Here is an 18,294-nt window from a genome sequence, read left to right on the forward strand (position 1 = left end):
TTAACAACAATTTTTTTTAATGTGTATCGATGTGTATCATGAAATTTTGTTATGTATTTTTATTTTCGATAATTTTATAATTTATAATAGTGATATCTCAAAGATATACTTATCATATGAATTTGTTATTTCTATTTCTTAAAGGTCAAACCTTTTGTTTTCTGAGAGCATGTAATTACTTTGGGAATAACAATGCCTAGTTTGAAAATTTTCTGTTAAAATATTAATTCAGCAGTCTTCATGTTGGACACAATATCTTTTGTTAATAAGCAAATGAGATTACAAGAAACCAAAAATCTAATTTTATATATAGGATTCTGATGTAGTTCCCAAATTCCAAGTATTTAATAACTAATATCTTTTAGTGTTTTATTTTCCCTTTTGAATATATATCTTTTTGCTTAAATCATTTTGATATATTTGAAAATCTTCTAAAATTAATTTTTAAACTTCATAATTATTTTAATTAATTAATAATTTAAACTCTATTTAATGGATCAACTATGTTGGATGATATCTTTCTAGTTTCTATCGGTTTGGATTGATTTGTAAAGAATAGTTTAAGAAAAACTTAATTTTATATAAATTCTTTTGAATAAAAATAAGGATTTTGAAACTATTAGGGAATGCATTTTGAAACACCATTTTTAAATTGATGCTTCAACATTGATATAAGGGTAAAATTAGGGTTAAATATGTTGTACAAAAAAGAAAAATTTTGATCAACTAATTTTTTAACTTCTCAAAAAACTCACCTAAATGTTTTTCTCTTGAGCCACTTGGAGCTAATTCCCATTTCATTTTTCATGTTTTGACACATCATGTTTAGCCTATGGCCATTTTGTTCATCTCTAATTTTTTTACTTTGTCCAAGGCAGAAATAATAGTAATAATAATAATAAATAAACAGTGCATAAAAAAATTGTTGTAAAAGTGATCACATTAACAAAAAAAAAGTTTTAATGCACTGTTTATTTGTTGGCAACATTTTTCAACTTTTTCATATTTTGACACATTATTTATTGGCAACTTTTTCTCAACTTTCTTCCTTGGCAACATTTTCCCCCTTCTTCTTTTCCGGGGGAAATGTTGCAAAGAAAAAAAAGGTCAAAAAAGGAACTTTAAGTTAAAAAAGAAATTGGGTGAAGTAGTTTTGTCTCTGAAGAAGGGGGAAACAATTGGGTATATTTTATTTTTTATATTTGAAAAAATATTAACCATAACGAAATTCAATAAATGTTTATAAAATATGGTAAAATTTTAAATATATATATGAAAATTTACTATATTTTATAAATATTTTAATTTATTTTATTATATTTAAGATTTTTTTACTGGTTTATTTATTATATTATGGAATTTATGTGCATTTTTTGGATAATGAGAAAGGGAATATTTAGAGAATTGGTAGGTTACAACGAAGGTAGGCGTTCGAGGAGAAGCATAAATTAGATATGGAAAAATATTATGGTGAGAAAGGAAATTTGATAAGACTCAATAAAAAGTACATTTATTGTTGTACATAATTTTCTCACATTTTAATTGGATATTCTGCCTAACCTAATTCTGAAAATTGAGTTTACTATTGACTTAATTAGGTGGTACAACGTCAAACATAAAATTTATTTTAAAAGCACATTGCAACCATTTAAAAGAATTAAAATATACACACTCTAGCCTTTTATTATTTTATGAAATTCAATTTGCGAAGGAATTGTCTAATAAGTTAATCTTTCAAATAAAAACAAAAAAAATATATGATTATGGTTAACGATACCTAAAAAGAATTGTAAAAATTGGAGCTCGAACTTAAGTCAAGATGAAGTTAAAAGATCAATTTACCATTGATCCAAGTAATGATATTGAAAAAAATTAGTTGTGCGTGCTTGTACATATGTACAAAGAATACAAAATTGATGTAGTTCAAGCCTACACTAAATTAATCGTTCAAGTGGTAGTAATTAAATATACATTTTTTATTTGATTATTTATTCTCGTGATATGTTTGAAGGGAGCATTTGATTTTGATTTTAAGTTTTTTTTTTTTTTTTTAAATGAGATTTTGCTTTAGAAATTTTATGAGATCTAAATTAAAGTGTTGGTTTTTAAAAATCATGGAAGAATTGCAGAAAATATGAGATAAATAAAGGAGAGTATCCCTCTCAAAAAAGAGAGAGAATATATACATAATTTGTTTTAAAATTAGTTTGTTTCAAAGGAAGAAATATTTATCAAACACTATAATACTTTTACTTCGAATTACGTTCGAATCCATTTTTCAAAAACACTTTCCCTCAGCAATTATTTTAAAAAGTACTTCTCTTCTTTCAACCAAAGATATAAAAATAAAAATAAAATAATAATAATAATAATAATAAAACACATTTCCAAACAAAGAACGAAACGTATGAAAGTGGTATTAGAAATTTTGACCTCATAGGCCATGTCAACTAAGATCCCAAGAAAAGTAAAAATCATCCTCATCCATATTTTTTATAAATTAAATATTCATATAACTTTAAACCCTCCTCTTTTATTACACAAATTCCAAGTAATTAATCAGCAGAAAGATTTTCAATCAATTTGTAAAATAACAATAAAAAATAAGAAACAAAATTATTGCTTTTTTTTTTTTAATATAATCAAGAGATTAAAAATAGATATTTTAACATCTCAAACATAAGTATAAAACAAATACTATAGTTCAATAAACACCATGGTATAAAATCTAAGATTAATATATTTATTGATAGCTCGATAAATTTATCTACATGTTTAGAAAACAAGATTACTGATTAATTTCAATATAAAGAAATTTACTAATTACAAAAATATGTAACTTAATTTAAGTAACCCATTCAATTCAATAATTTTTATACTTTTCTAAACGAAAGTATTTATCGGTATCGATATTTCAATATTATCTTAAAAAATGAGAAGAATCCTTGTATGAATATTAATGTAAAAACTTTTGTTTTGGAATAGAATTTAAAAGAGAAAGAAAAGTAATAATGCAAGAAAGAAAAGAAAATGGTTAGAAAAATGAAGAAAAGATAGTGTTTGTGTAATGATGGAAGAAAGAAGGAAGAAGGAAAGTGCATGATTCATGAATCCTTGAAAGTGGTGAAGGTGATAGATCCAAAATCCGCAGATTTTTTAGAGAGATGGTTTGAATATTATTTGTCTGATGGCTTTTCAGAGCAGATCCAAATTGACATAAACAAATACCATTCCAAATATATTACTTTAAATACCATACTCATTTTTTTTCCATATCTATATTTTCCTCTAGCCTAATATAAACACTTTAACCTGTTAAAAAAAAACAAAAAAAAAAAACGTAATATGTTGTTTATTATTTCTTTCTAAAAACAATTGTATAGTTTTGACAGATGAACATTGATATTTTATGCATGTTTTTATTAAGATTTTGATAAGGGTAAGATCTAAAATTTTAAACATTGTTTAGGACCATACCTATTGTAAAATAAGATATGAAATAAAAATAAAAATTATTGAGTTGATAAGCTGAATACAAAATAATGATAATAATAACAAATAAATAAGAAAAAGACAATAGATATTATTTTGGTTTATTATATATAATAATAGTCCATACTTTTTTTCTATATTAAAATTTATCCTCATTTAAATCACGAGCTTGAATTTACTTTTAATGGTAACAAAAACTCTTTTTTTTTTTTTTTAAATAATACAATGAGTCTATATTTCTCTTGCCTGTCTTATTTTAATGACAAAAAATATATAATTATTGAATAATTGATTGAGGATACATAAGAATGAAATTAGACTAAAATGATGCACTTAATTAAATTTTTATTTTTCTAACTTCTATTAGGAAATATCGAAGAAATTAAAGATAATGTGTTAATAATAAATACTTTTAATGCTGATGAGGTAGGTTGAGCTCAAAAGATATTATACATTGTTAAGTTTTTTTTTTTATTATTATTATTTCTATATAGCTTAGAGATAGGATTTGATCTACAAAAGAAATTAAAAAAATTACTTACTTCACTAACCCAAATGAGTTTCTATATATTATAATTACATAATATAATATATAATAATTAAGCTCAAAAGATATTATACTTTGCAAAGTTAGAAAAACCCAATCTTTTTTTATTTGTTTCAGGAAATGTGATAATATAATAATCATATAATAATTAAGGTCTTTTTATTATTATTTTTTTAAATTGTGAATAATTTGAAAGAAAGGATAAATTCATAATTGTTTTCTTCTTCCAAGTTGAATATTTGAAAGAAAAAAAAAATCAAGGTAGCATGCCCACCACGTTTTAATATTTCAAAATACCAAATAGTAATATAATAATATTAATTATTGCAAAAAAGTTGGTCAACTTTTCACAGTTTATCCCTTCATCTCTCTATATATTGGGATCTAGAGATTGCAAACTTCATTGTTCTCATCTAACAATTGAAGAGAAAGAGTTGAGAGAGAGAGAGAGAGGGGAAAAGATGTTGTCTCAATTATTGAAACCCATTAAAATTGTTCTTAGAGGAGAGCTTCAAAAGTTTGTTCATAAAGATTTTCATGAAGTCGTTGAAAGGATGACTGTCATCGATACCTTTCTGTTTTTGGTAATGATATATTTTTTTCTTATTACGTATTTAAAATTTTGCTTTTTTTTTTTCAATTATTTCTTTATTTTTAATTGAAGACGAAAATGAAAAAAAAAAAAAAAAAGTTCTAAAAAATTCTTTAAAATTAGAATGAATAAATGGGTAATAGTTACCCAAAAATAATTAAACACATTTCATCCCGACCTAAAAGCAAGAAATGAAGAACAAAAACATGAATCCGTGCTAATGTTTGAATCTCTTTTTTTTTTTTCTTCTTTTTTGAATTTACAGATTATACATTTTGTTGATAAATTGGGAATTTGGCATAAACTTCCTGTGATTTTGGGGTTACTCTACCTAGCAGTTCGTCGACATCTTCATCAAGAATATAACTTGTTTAATGTCGGGCGAACTCCGGTTGGAGTTCGGTTCAACCCAGTGGATTACCCATATCGAACTGCTGATGGCAAATACAATGATCCCTTTAATGAAGGAGCTGGTGCCCAAGGTTCTTTCTTTGGCCGAAACATCCATCCTGTTGACCAATCCAAAACGGTATTATATACCATATATAAACATTATACGTTTTTTTTCATTTAGTCGATACTTTATTTTCTTAAAAAAAAGATTATATTAAACCAGAACTTAAAGATAATCTATTTGACAATGTCTGTATAGCTATTGAAACCCGATCCAATGGTGGTTGCGACGAAGCTTTTGGCAAGAAGAAAGCTTATTGACACCGGAAAGCAATTCAACATGATTGCTGCTTCTTGGATCCAATTCATGATTCACGATTGGATTGATCATTTGGAAGACACCAAACAGGTCTAATACTATAAACATCTTATTTGTTTAATACTCAAAATCTCAAAGTTGAATGAATTAGAGTTTGATATGCATATAGAAAAAACATAAAGAAAAGTTTGAACACCAGGAGACAAATATAAGATATGTATTATTTGAAGTACTTTTAAACCTATAAAATGTTTTGGTTGCATTATCACGTGACATTAATGTATAGTACAAATCTATATTTTTAATTTTAGGCCTAGGGCATTTTGATTGGAATCTTGTGTATGTATTTCTACTTCCTTAACCCTACATGGAAGAATCAAAAGTATTCAAAATATAAACTTATTTCAAATTTTTTTAAAAAATTATGATCGATCACACACTCATTTAAGTTTTTTACTAAAGGTATTAATAAAATAAAAGATGTAGAAATCAAAATGAAATAGGTTGAAAAAGAAGTTAGATAAACATAAATTATAATAAAAGGATATGATCTAAATAAATTAAACTGTTTGTTTATTTATTGTTAGGTTGAGTTGGTGGCTCCAAGTGAAGTTGCAAGTGAATGTCCGTTGAAATCCTTTAAATTCTTCAAGACAAAACAAGTTTCAACTGGCTTTTTTGAGAATAAAACTGGATCTATTAACGTTCGAACACCTTGGTGGTAAGAATCTTTTTTAGCTTTATTTTTATATATATTTTTTGTAAATATCTATCGATCTTTTTAATTAACTAATACTTTCTTAAACTTTCAATTATTTTTAAAGAAACATATGATTTTTCAGTGGGATTTTAAAATTTTGATCTTTTTAGTTATTAAATTTTGATTTAGTTTTTAAAACCATTAATAAAAATTTGAATAACAAAATAAAAAAATTTATTATTGAAAGTGGTATTTATAAGTTTAATTTTCGAAAATTCAAAAACAAGTTATTTGAACGGGATATGTTAACTCAATCCTAATAAGAAAAAAAATACATCTACATATATACTCGATCGATCTTCTAATCTTCATTAATGTGTGGGCTTTGTTCAGGGATGGAAGTGTTTTGTATGGAAGCAATGCAGAAAAGTTGGGGAAGGTGAGAACTTATAAAGATGGTAAGCTCAAGATAGCTGATGATGACCTTCTTCTTCACGACAATGACGGCGTTGCCATCTCCGGCGATGTTCGAAATAGTTGGGCTGGTGTCTCTACTTTGCAAGCTCTCTTCATTAAAGAACATAATGCAGTTTGTGACGCCCTAAAGGTTCGCATCTTTTTTTACCTGTTGTCGAGTGCATGTTTTGTATATCATTGATAAATATGAATTTTTCACATGATAAAAAACTAAAAAACCTAATACTTTTTATAAGATAAATAGAAACTCACTCTTAGTTTTAGTTTTAGCACCGATGTCTATTAATTAATTTAAAATAATTATGAAGTGAAAGTTTAAATTATTTAATTTCAATAATGACGAAACCTAAGAAGCTTAATTAATTATGAGATTTTAAAAATAATAATAATAAACTATTAAACTTGGCAGAGAAACTACTAAAAAATAAAATTTAAAGATGATAAATATTTTGTTTATTTGGATACTTTTTATAGATTTTCTTAATATTTTGGAGGTAAAAATTGTAAAAGTAAGACTAAAAAAACTAGATCTTAAGGACAATAAAGTATTTTTTCTCTCCTTTTTAACATGTTTCTCAACTTTTAAGAAAAATACAAAAATACACCTCTACTCTTTTGTTTGGTACTTTATGGTTTTTTCTTATTATATTTTTCATTTTTTTCTTTTATTAAATAATGTAACTTGTGTTTCGATTTTTTTTTTTTTTTTTTTTGTTAAATTACCAGGCTCAAAGTTTTGGGTAATACATTAACCTTTAATAAAATATAAAAATTATTATAATATTATTTTGATTTGTCTTCTATATAATGTATTTTATTTTTGTCTCTATATACATGTATTAACCATATAAAAAAATATTGTATATTAGAAATATATTTTTAAATTTTATCGAGAGAAGATGGATAGAGACTAATTTACTCTCAATGGACTTTTTTTTTTTTTTTTTTTTTTTGAAGATAAGAGACTAATTTATTCTCAATGGATTTCTTTTGAAGTAAGACATCTAATGACTAATTTGTAAAAGTATAAATGGGTGAACTAAATTTATAAATATATATATCATTTTAGTTTCTTTTTCAAATAATTATTTCTTTTTCTAATTTAAAAACTATAAAATTTCCAATACAATTGGATAAAACATCTATTTAATTACCTTGTTTGTCCAATTATATCATATCATTACTAGTAATTATTTTACTAAAAAATAATAACAGTAAAGAAAATAAAATCAAAAGTTTGTCGATTAAAGATTTCTTTTTAAACAAAAGAAAAGAAGAAAAGAAGAAACATAGGAAAAAAAAGTTATCCCCTTCTTTTGTATGATTCCATTTTTCTGTGCATACATATATATTAAAATGAAATAAATGCTAAAATTGGATGCAGAAGGAGGATGAAAATTTGGAGGACGAAGATTTGTATAGATATGCAAGACTCGTGACTTCTGCTGTGATTGCTAAAGTTCATACTATCGATTGGACCGTTGAGCTTCTCAAGATGGACACTTTGCTTGCTGGAATGAGAGGCAATTGGTAATCTTACCCCTTTACATTTTACTCTTTCAATAATTTAAATACATATATGCATTACATCGTATTCAAAAAATATATATATATATATATATATATCAATATTAACATTTGGACAAATTGCATAAATCATCCTTGAAGTATAGCGATATAGTTGCAAATTTCGCCTTCAATTCAAACGTCTACAACTGTTAAATTTAATTACCCATACTTATAACTTAAAATGGTTTCTTTAATTTTATAAGGTATGGATTATTGGGAAAGAAATTCAAAGACACATTTGGACACGTTGGAGGAGCCATTTTGGGAGGCTTAGTGGGTTTGAAAAAGCCGGATAATCATGGTGTACCTTATTCCTTAACAGAAGAATTTGCTAGCGTTTATCGCATGCACTCTCTCTTACCTGATGATTTCTACCTTAGAGATGTTTCTGTTGATCCTGATCACGACAAATCTCCTCCATTGGTTGAGAAGTATTTCCTCTTTTCTTTCTCTTTCCATAATAGTTTTGTCACCTTTATATTATAACATCAGTAATTACTTGCTTGTTTACACTAATTTAGTGGATATTCCTTTTTGTTTTCCTTCTTCTTTGAATAGAGTGCCAATGAGTGATATGATAGGGCACAAAGGAGAAGTGACCTCAAAGAAGATGGGCTTCACGGCCCTATTAGTCTCAATGGGCCACCAAGCAAGTGGAGCTCTTGAGCTGTGGAACTATCCATTGTGGCTTAGGGATCTCATAGCCCATGACATGGACGGCAAGGATAGGCCCGATCACGTTGACCTTGCCGCTCTTGAAGGTGTTGACCCAATCACAGCCCTTCGTTTCTCTCCTCATCTAATCTCAACCCTTTGTTTCTTTACAATTACATTATGTTAAACGATAATTTTCTTTCTTTCCATCTTGCAGTTTATAGGGACAGAGAAAGGAGAGTTGCTAGGTACAATGACTTCCGTCGGGGATTATTTCTCATTCCAATCTCCAAGTGGGAAGATCTAACTGACGATGAAGAGGCGATTGAAGTACTTCGTGAAGTGTACGGTGATGATGTGGAGGAGCTTGATATTTTGGTAGGATTGATGGCAGAAAAGAAAATCAAAGGCTTTGCTATTAGTGAGACTGCTTTTGTCATTTTCTTGATCATGGCTTCAAGGTAAAGTTAAAAAAAAAAAAAACAAAAAAAAAAACAATTTAATTAAAGAAATCATATGAAAAGCTTGATAGTTTACTGTAGCCAATTTGTAGGATTTAATTTTATTTAAAGAAAAAATCTTGATAATGCAGGAGGTTAGAGGCAGATAGATTCTTCACAAGTCATTTCAACGAAGAAACATACACAAAGAAAGGATTGGAATGGGTAAACACAACAGAGAGTTTGAAAGATGTTATAGAAAGACATTATCCAGAGATTTCAAACAAATGGATGAACTCATCAAGTGCTTTCTCCGTTTGGGATTCTCCTCCTAACAAGCCCAATCCCATCCCTATTTATCTTCGTATTCCTCATTAACTTTGTTTTTCCTCTTTTCTTCGGTTTTCATAGCCATGTTATTATTGTTGTCTTATTTTTCTTTTGATCTTTTTCTTTAATTCATGTTTTAATGTTTAGATTTAAATTTTGATTCTCGTATTTTCTAAATAAATAAGAAAGTTGTTAACTTGTTTATTATTATGCATAACATGTTTCTTATGCATGCATCGTAATAATTTACCCATGAAAGTTAAAGGATTTTAAATGATTCAATTATTATATTAGTTATTTAAAGTTTTTATTAATTCAAAAACCAGTTTTAAGATATTATAAATTGATTTTTTTTCCCTTAAAATTGGAAAAGGTTATTTTTGTAAGCCATTTAAAAACATAATTTAATAAAAGCATCATAATTAAAATTGAATTTATTTTTTTTTCAAATAAAAAAGGTGTAATAGATTCAATTACACTTCCTAATACCTAACCTCTTCATCTTGGATGATTCTTAATTAGAATAATACTATGAAGAACACCCCCTTGAAGAAATGCTAAAGTTGCTATAGTGTGGGTAGATCTGATCGAAATATCCTTGAGCTCTTAAATGTAAAGGGGTCTTTTCAAAAATATAAAAAATCGACAAAGTATTTATACTATATAGAACAATTTCGAAAATGAAAAAAGTCCAAAGGCCGATTGTGTAAAATATAAAAAATGCCCCGTCAACAACACCGTCAATAACGCGCGCGTAATATATTTACAATCGTTCACTACAAGAAAATGGCCCATTCCCGACGCTGAAAATCACGTCGGCATAAAAAACGTCGGGAATAAGGGCTTTCCCGACGCCACCAATAACGCGTCGGGAGATGCGTCGGGAAAACAATCTTTCCCGACGCACTACGAAGGCGTCGGCAACAATACGTCGGGAAAAGGGACTTTTCCCGACGCCGTGCACAGTGCGTCGGGAGAGGCGTCGGGAATAGGGGTTTTTCCCGACGCCACGTGAAACGTCGGGAAAAGGTGTTTAATGAGCGTCGGGAAAAGGGGAATTCCCGACGCATTTTGGGGGATTTCCCGACGCCTCGTGACTGCGTCGGGAAATCCCCTTTAAATTCATTTCAGTTCTGTATTCACAGAACCGAAGCCGAGAGGAGAGGAGAAAAAGAAAGGAGAAGAAGAAGAAGTCGATCGCCTTGCCGTTGTTTCCTTTTGTTCCGCCGCCGTCCGTCGCCGACCGCCCTCGCCGCTGTTCCTCGTCGCCGTCTGCCACGTTAGGTAAGTGAAATATGTAAATTTATTTGATTTAAGTTTATGTTTTAGGGTTTTTTTTGATAAAAATTAGTTTAGGGTTATTTTTTATGAAAATTAGTTTAGGATTTTCTTTTGGAATAGATTTTTGTTTGTTAAATGTATTTTTGTATAGAGTGTGTGTAATTTGTAGTTGAATTGAAATTTGAAATTTGAATGGTTTAGGATTTTTGTTTTAGAAAATTGAATAAAATTGAATGGGGGTTGAATTGGGGGAGAGGTTTATTGTTAAATTGAAATTTGAATTGGGAGGGGGGTTTATATTTGAATTGAAAATTGAAAATTGAAAATTGAAATTGGGGGGGGGGGGGGGGGGGGGAGTGGAGTTAATAGTTAAATTTAAAATTGAATTAGAGGGAGGGGGTTTAAGTTAAATTGAAAATTGAGATTGGGGGGGGGGGGGGGGGGGGGGAGGGGAATTTATAGTTGAATGGAAAATTGAAATTGGAGGGGGGGGGGGGGGGAGTGGAGTTAATAGTTAAATTTAAAATTGAATTGGAGGGAGGGGGTTTAAGTTAAATTGAAAATTGAGATTGGGGGGGGGGGGGGGAGGAGGGGAATTTATAGTTGAATGAAAAATTGAAATTTGAAGGGGGGGGGGGGGGGGAGTTAATAGTTAAATTGAATTGGGAATGTAATATGTGTGTTAAGATTTGTTTTTGCTATCCTGCAGTTATGGTAGCTTTTTTGTTCTGAATTTGTTTATGTTTGGGATGGCTATCCTGCAGTTATGGTAGCCTTTTTTGTTTTGAATTTGCTGGTATCAAGGGGTGGTAGTTAGGATAGCTTGAAGTATTTTGTTGTTAATAATTAGGTTGTGTTGGCTATCCTGCAGTTATGGTAGCCTTTGTAGTTTGGAGGGGTTGGTAGGATGTGAAGATATTTTGAAGTATTGTGTTGTTAATAATTAGGTTGTGTTGGCTATCCTGCAGCTATGGATAAGGGTTGGATGAAACTTAGAAATAAGTTATCCCTTGAGTATAGACATGGAGTGACCCAATTTTTAGAATTTGCCAAATTTCACGTTGATGCTTACGGACGATTGAGGTGTCCATGCAAGAGATGTTTGAATTTAAATTGGAGCTCATTAGAGGGTGTGGAAAGACATCTACTAACTATAGGAATATCCCCCTACTACACAGAATGGGTGTATCATGGAGAGTCTAGCTATAGAGGTACAGAAAACTTTGAGGAAGGAACTAGTAGTAATCCTTTTAATGAAGGAACTAGTAGTACACAATTTAATGAAGAAGGTGATATCTTTGGTATGCTAAATGATTTACAAGCCCCTATTGAACATGAAGAGGAAATAGAGGAATTTCGTTTGGAAGATCATGAAATGGCGATGAATGTTGGGGTAAATATAGATGAAGATACAACAAATAATATATTTCAAGACTTATTGAATCAAGCACGTAATGAGTTGTACCCCGGTTGTTCTGAATTTTCGTCGTTGAATTTTTTGGTTAAGTTGATGCATGTGAAAGTTCTAAATGGTTGGAGTAACAAGTCGTTCGACATGTTGTTAGAACTTTTAAGAGCAGCGTTTCCAATGTGTAATAGTACTATTCCTAGTTCATTTTATGAAGCAAAACGAAAACTTCGTGACTTGGGTTTGGGATACGAGACTATTCACGCGTGCAAGTATGATTGTGTATTGTATTGGAAAGAGTTTGCTGATTTGCAACATTGTCCTACATGTGGCGAGGCTAGGTACAAGGTTAATGATAATAGAGGGAAAAAAATTCCGCATAAGGTATTGCGCCACTTTCCTTTAGTACCTAGATTACAGCGCTTGTTTGTATCGCAGGAAGGGTCTGCTGACATGAGATGGCATAGGGACAAACGTGTTGAAACAGATGATGTCTTAAGACATCCAGCTGATGCAGAGGGGTGGAAGCACTTTGATTCTGAATTTCCTGATTTTGCTTCTGATCCACGAAACGTGCGTTTGGGCTTGGCTTCAGATGGGTTTAACCCATTTGGTCAAATGAGTACCTCGTACAGTATGTGGCCTGTTGTGTTACTTCCTTACAATTTGCCACCATGGAAATGCATGAAAGAGACAAATTTCTTTATGTCATTGCTCATACCCGGTCCTAAATCTCCTGGTAGGGAAATTGATGTGTATCTCCAACCATTGATTGAGGAATTGAAAGACTTATGGACTTTTGGGGTGCGTACGTATGACTCTCTTACAGGTCAGTTCTTTCAGCTATACGCAGCCTTGTTGTGGACGATTAATGACTTCCCGGCGTATGGTGACCTATCAGGGTGGAGTACGAAGGGGTATCAGGCATGTCCTATATGCATGAGTGATAGATCGTCCTTCGGGATACGAGGTAGAATATCTTTCATGGGACATAGACGCTATCTTCCACAGAATCACGTGTGGCGTAGAAGTAGGCTACACGATGGAAAGGTAGAGCGTAAGGCTCCTCCTGTGGTGATGAATGGGCATGAAATATTAGAACAACTAGATCAGTTGGAATTTCCAGTTATGAGTAAACATCCTTCAATACAGGATAAGAAAAGAAAGAGAGCTCTTAATTGGACGAAGAAAAGTATTTTTTTCAATCTTCCTTATTGGTCGAGACTTTTGTTACGTCACAAACTTGATGTAATGCACATTGAGAAGAATGTTTGTGACAATTTGATTGGTACGTTATTGAACATCGAAGGGAAAACGAAGGATAACACGAATGCTAGGTTGGACTTACAAGATCTGAAGATAAGAAAGGATTTACATCTTGTAGAAGTGGGTAACCGATTGGTGAAGCCACATGCGAGCTACACGTTGACTACCAGTGAACGAGTAGAGTTTTGTAAGTTTCTGAAATCAGTTAAGTTTCCCGATGGATCTGTTTCCAATATATCGAGATGTGTGCATGAAAGAGAGGGGAAAATATCAGGATTAAAAACGCATGATTGCCATGTTTTATTACATCGACTGCTACCAATTGGTATTCGAGCATTCTTACCGAAGAACGTATACACTGCTATAACCGAATTATGTAATTTTTTCCGTGACTTGTGCGCCCGAACGATAAGAGTAAGTGATCTAGACAGATTGCAAGCAGATATCATAATCATACTTTGTAAGTTGGAAAGAATATTTTCACCTGCCTTTTTTAGCGTTATGGTGCACCTTGCCGTTCACTTACCATATGAAACGAAGATTACTGGTCCGGTTTCTTATAGTTGGATGTATCCGATTGAAAGGAGTCTACGAACGTTAAAGCAGTATGTTAGAAACAAAGCACGTCCTGAGGGGTCAATTGCAGAAGGCTATATCATGAATGAATCTAGTACCTTTTGTTCACGTTACCTACGTGGTATAGAGACTCGATTCACAAGAGATGAGCGAAATGATGATACCATTGTAGAGAACGAGGTAATTGGTGATTTTGAAATTTTCAAGCAGAAAGTACGACCCTTAGGTGCATCAAGTGTTCGTGCTATATCAGAGGAAGAGAAACGACTCTTCCATTGGTACATACTGAATAATGCTGACGAAATAACAGAGTATCGCAAGTAAGCATATTCATCATCTTTGTAATTTTTAAATATTTGTTATATATTGTTCTTACAGAAATTAAACTCATCTCTATTAGGAAACATTTGAGGCTCCAACGTCGACATGCTCAAACTTCTATGGATTTGTATAAAATACATGAACGAGCATTCCCTGAATGGTTTCGAGCACAGGTGTTAGAACTGCGTCAGTCTGCAAACCTATCTGATGATTTCTTCTCACTAGCGATGGGACCATCCTTTGACGTTCGTTGTTACAATGGATGCATCGTTGGTGGTGTAAGATTTCACACTATTGAACTTGATTCTCGACGTACTACTCAAAATAGTGGAATAATGGTCATTGGTGAAAGCGATGCAAGTGGAACTGGAGACAATAATTTCTACGGTGTTCTGGACGAAGTGTTGCACGTACAATATCCGTTGGGAAGAAATGTATGGCTATTTAAGTGTCGGTGGTATGACACGGACGTAAACAAAAGTCAAAGAACGACACACATTGAAGTAGGGTACAAATCTCTCAACACATCCCGATTTTGGTACGCGGAGGAACCTGTAATTCTTGCAACTCAAGCACATCAAGTTTTTTATGTAGATGATCCAAAAAATGGTATCAATTGGAAAGTTGTGCAAGTCATCCAAAATAAGCGTATTTGGGACGTGCCAGAAGTGGAGGATGTTCAGAATGACCATATTAATATAGTAGAAGTTGTTGTAAGCCACCAAGTGGATGACCACATCGAGGATGACACTCTATGCAGAAATGACGTTGATCCCACAATCGTTGAAAGACCGGTTGTGCGTCATGTCACTGACGACTTCATCGACGATGTGGATGAACACTTGTCACATGCAAGCGATGAGGAATTATAGTGACAAATTAAACCACGTATGCACATATTTATATCTAGTTTATATATTTTGATTCTAGCTATGTGTTTGTATTTGGTTATTGAATGTTTGTTTTTTATATGTCCATAGTCATTATGTCATATCGACGATCAAGTTTTATGGAGACGGACGATATGTTCCTCCAGTTTGAGGAGGATTTAGATAACATTGCGGGAGGGTCGTCATCTGTGGGCGACAATACGGGTGAGTCTAAGAATTTTATTCATTTTTAACTTACAAATATTTCATGTAGGGGTTCCTAACTTTATATCTTATTGTCTATTTATTGAGCAGGGTCTTCTTCTCAACAAACGACCCCGACTCCTAGGAGACGTGCGCAGTCTCGACTCTTGGAGTTAGAGCGCCACGTTGCAATAAATGGGCGCATTCCGATGACGATCGCCCCTGGAGCGGAGAAGCCTATTTCTCCACACGCCGTTCGCTTCAGCCAAGCGATAGGCGTGTGCGTGCGAAAGACATTTCCTGTCCGCTGTCTTAAGTGGACGGACGTTGGGAGAGAATACATTGAGGTCGTCAAGGGCGACCTCCAGGTAATTAAATGCACTACACATTTATATATGATTTCATTTGAAACATATCTAACTTTAACCAATCTAATGTGTTATGTTTGTAATGTGCAGCGATTCTTTGTGCTTGATTTCAACGATCAAGCAATGAACAGGTTTGTTGAGCATCAGATGCTCACGACCTTTAAAGAGTTCCGGGCCGACTGTCATAAACATTTCAAAAAGTACAGCGACCCGGAGGAGGCTCGTGCCAATCCACCAAACGCATTGGTTGGACGTGATGAGGATTGGCACTTCCTCTGCGACCATTATATCAGCCGTGCATTCCAGGTATTTGTCATGATTAATTATGATAACAAGTTTTTATATGTATAAGAAATAAACAATATAATTGTTTTAATGCAGGAGCAATCACGGACAAACAAGGCTGCTAGACAGAAGCAGCCTTACAATCATAGTAGCGGGTCGAAGTCGTTTCTACAACGACAGTATGAGCTCGCTGAAAGAAGAGGGCAGCCGGTCGATCGTGTGGAATTGTTCCGGGAAACACACGTTCGAGCTGGGACATTCGTGTCGCAGGCCGCCGAGGATGCGCATGTAAGTTATACCCTTATTAATTATCCACTTTTATTATATATTTTAGCGCGTTACCTAACATAATTTTTAAATTTGTTGCAGAATCAAATGCTGGAACTCCAATCCCAGCCTACCCCAGAGGGTAGTCAGCCACTCTCTGAGGATGAGATATGCGATCAGGTGTTGGGTCGACGACCAGGCTACTCAAAAGGCCTTGGTTGGGGACCCAAGCCGAAGGCCCGCAGAACGGCAAGTGCAAGCAGTTCGTCGACATCTTGTTCTTCGCAGTCCACACAAAAAGAGATTGAATTACAAGCTAAACTTCATGAAGCTTTGGAACGGATTGAAGTACAAGATAGAAATCACCAAGCATTAGCTTCACAAGTGGAAGCTATGAAAAAGATGATTGAAGACCTAACTCGTGCACAACAGGGACCACCACATGATCCCTAGCCCTGCGGTACGTCGTATATGTCTCTATTATTCTTAAGTTTTTGCAATATATGATTATGTATTAAACTTAGTTATTTTTATACCATTTTTAGGACCGAAGGTGTAGAATGACGCGCATACGCACCTCGTTGGGAGATTGGGTCTTATGTTTATGTTTTTTGTATATTGAAAACTATATTTTCTTGTAGTAAACTTATTCGTATTATTAATTTTAATTCTATTTTTTAATTTGTGTTTGTATATTTATTAATTTAATCCAAAACGTCGCCAAATTTTTTTGAGCAATCCGAACATCATTGTGAATGTTTGAGCAAAATATTATAAGGAAAAAAGTAAAAATAAAATATTTAAAAAAATATATAAAAAATATTTCCCGACGTTCATTACGTCGGGAAAAAAACGTCGGAAAATAGGCTTTCCCGACGCCGTACCAATTCGGCGTCGGGAAAGCCTCTCGCGACGCATTTCCCCCGACGTTCTTCCCGACGTCGTTTTGTACGTCGGGATATCCTTTCCCGACGTTCTTTGCATTTTCGCCGACGTATTTGTGCGTCGGGAGTACCCACGTCTCTTGTAGTGGTTTAGATTTGGCTATTGTTTGGTACACGATCGTTTAGATATGACTACAATTTATTTTTCAATTCTATCGTTAAATTTGGTTACATTTAAATTTGGTTATACCATCGTTTAGATTTGATCGTTTAGATGATTTGGCTACAATTTATTTTTTCAATTCTATCATTTAATTTTGTTACACGATCGTTTAATTTGGTTACGTTTAAATTTGGTTACACGATCGTTTATATTTTGGGACCCAAACCTAAATGAATTTTTTTCAAAATTTGGTATACGATCGTTTAGATTTGGCTAAACGATTATTTTAAATTCTTTTGCTACATGATCGTTTAGATTTGTCTACACGATCGTTCAGATTTGGCTAAACAATTTTTTAAAATTCTTTTGCTACACTCGTTTAATTTTTTATACGATTGTTTATATTTGTCTACACGATAGTTTAGATTTGTCCACACGATCGTTTATTTTTTGTTAAATGATTTTTTTAATTATTTTGGTACACGATTGTTTAGATTTGGCTACTCCAATCTAAATTATTTTTTGTACGCGATCGTTTAGATTTGGTTATTCAAATTTAAACGACATAAAAAAACCGATAGAAAGAAATCACGGCGAAAAAAAAAAAAGAAAAGAAAATGACGATGAAAAGATAAAACAACGTAAAAAAGAATCTGAAAAGAAGAAATATGATGCAAATATTAAACGACATAAAAAGAAATTAAAAAAAAAAGAAGAAAAGACGATTGAAAGATTTAACGACGTAAAAAAAGAATTGAAAAATAAGAAAGATTATAGAAAGAAATCGTAGAAAAAAAAAAGAAGAGGAAAAGAGAAATACAATGAAAGAAATTTGGATAAAACAAATCACAGGAGTAAGATGAAAGAAATCGCAGGAGAAAAAGACGAT

The 18,294-nt window shown here is 32.0% G+C and overlaps 2 protein-coding genes across 2 annotated transcripts; both read left to right on the forward strand.

The window, feature by feature from the left end:
• Positions 1-4,459: 4,459 nt before the first annotated feature.
• LOC103487064 (alpha-dioxygenase PIOX) lies at positions 4,460-9,727 on the forward strand. The gene is made up of 10 exons (XM_008445262.3): positions 4,460-4,623; positions 4,897-5,160; positions 5,284-5,433; positions 5,931-6,064; positions 6,437-6,650; positions 7,905-8,050; positions 8,293-8,520; positions 8,648-8,850; positions 8,961-9,204; positions 9,336-9,727. The coding sequence occupies exons 1-10, from the start codon at positions 4,501-4,503 to the stop codon at positions 9,559-9,561; spliced, it is 1,932 nt and encodes a 643-aa protein (XP_008443484.1). The 5' UTR covers positions 4,460-4,500; the 3' UTR covers positions 9,562-9,727.
• Positions 9,728-10,668: 941 nt separating this feature from the next.
• Positions 10,669-17,039, forward strand: LOC127149074 (uncharacterized). The gene is made up of 7 exons (XM_051083888.1): positions 10,669-10,797; positions 15,346-15,459; positions 15,550-15,806; positions 15,897-16,112; positions 16,188-16,379; positions 16,461-16,818; positions 16,904-17,039. Exons 2-6 carry the CDS (start codon positions 15,351-15,353, stop codon positions 16,809-16,811), a joined length of 1,125 nt encoding a protein of 374 aa, XP_050939845.1. The 5' UTR covers positions 10,669-10,797; positions 15,346-15,350; the 3' UTR covers positions 16,812-16,818; positions 16,904-17,039.
• The last annotated feature ends 1,255 nt before the right edge of the window (positions 17,040-18,294 follow it).

Source organism: Cucumis melo, chromosome 4 (genome assembly GCF_025177605.1).
Source record: "Cucumis melo cultivar AY chromosome 4, USDA_Cmelo_AY_1.0, whole genome shotgun sequence".
Classification (NCBI taxonomy): Eukaryota; Viridiplantae; Streptophyta; class Magnoliopsida; order Cucurbitales; family Cucurbitaceae; genus Cucumis; species Cucumis melo.

Coding starts and splice junctions, on each gene's coding strand:
- LOC103487064 (XM_008445262.3), top strand. CDS start 4,501: ATGTTGTCTCAATTATTGAAACCCATTAAAATTGTTCTTAGAGGAGAG. Junction 5,434..5,930: donor ATTTGGAAGACACCAAACAG/GTCTAATACTAT, acceptor ATTTATTGTTAG/GTTGAGTTGGTGGCTCCAAG. Junction 6,651..7,904: donor CAGTTTGTGACGCCCTAAAG/GTTCGCATCTTT, acceptor AATTGGATGCAG/AAGGAGGATGAAAATTTGGA.
- LOC127149074 (XM_051083888.1), top strand. CDS start 15,351: ATGTCATATCGACGATCAAGTTTTATGGAGACGGACGATATGTTCCTC. Junction 15,807..15,896: donor TCGTCAAGGGCGACCTCCAG/GTAATTAAATGC, acceptor TGTAATGTGCAG/CGATTCTTTGTGCTTGATTT. Junction 16,113..16,187: donor ATATCAGCCGTGCATTCCAG/GTATTTGTCATG, acceptor GTTTTAATGCAG/GAGCAATCACGGACAAACAA.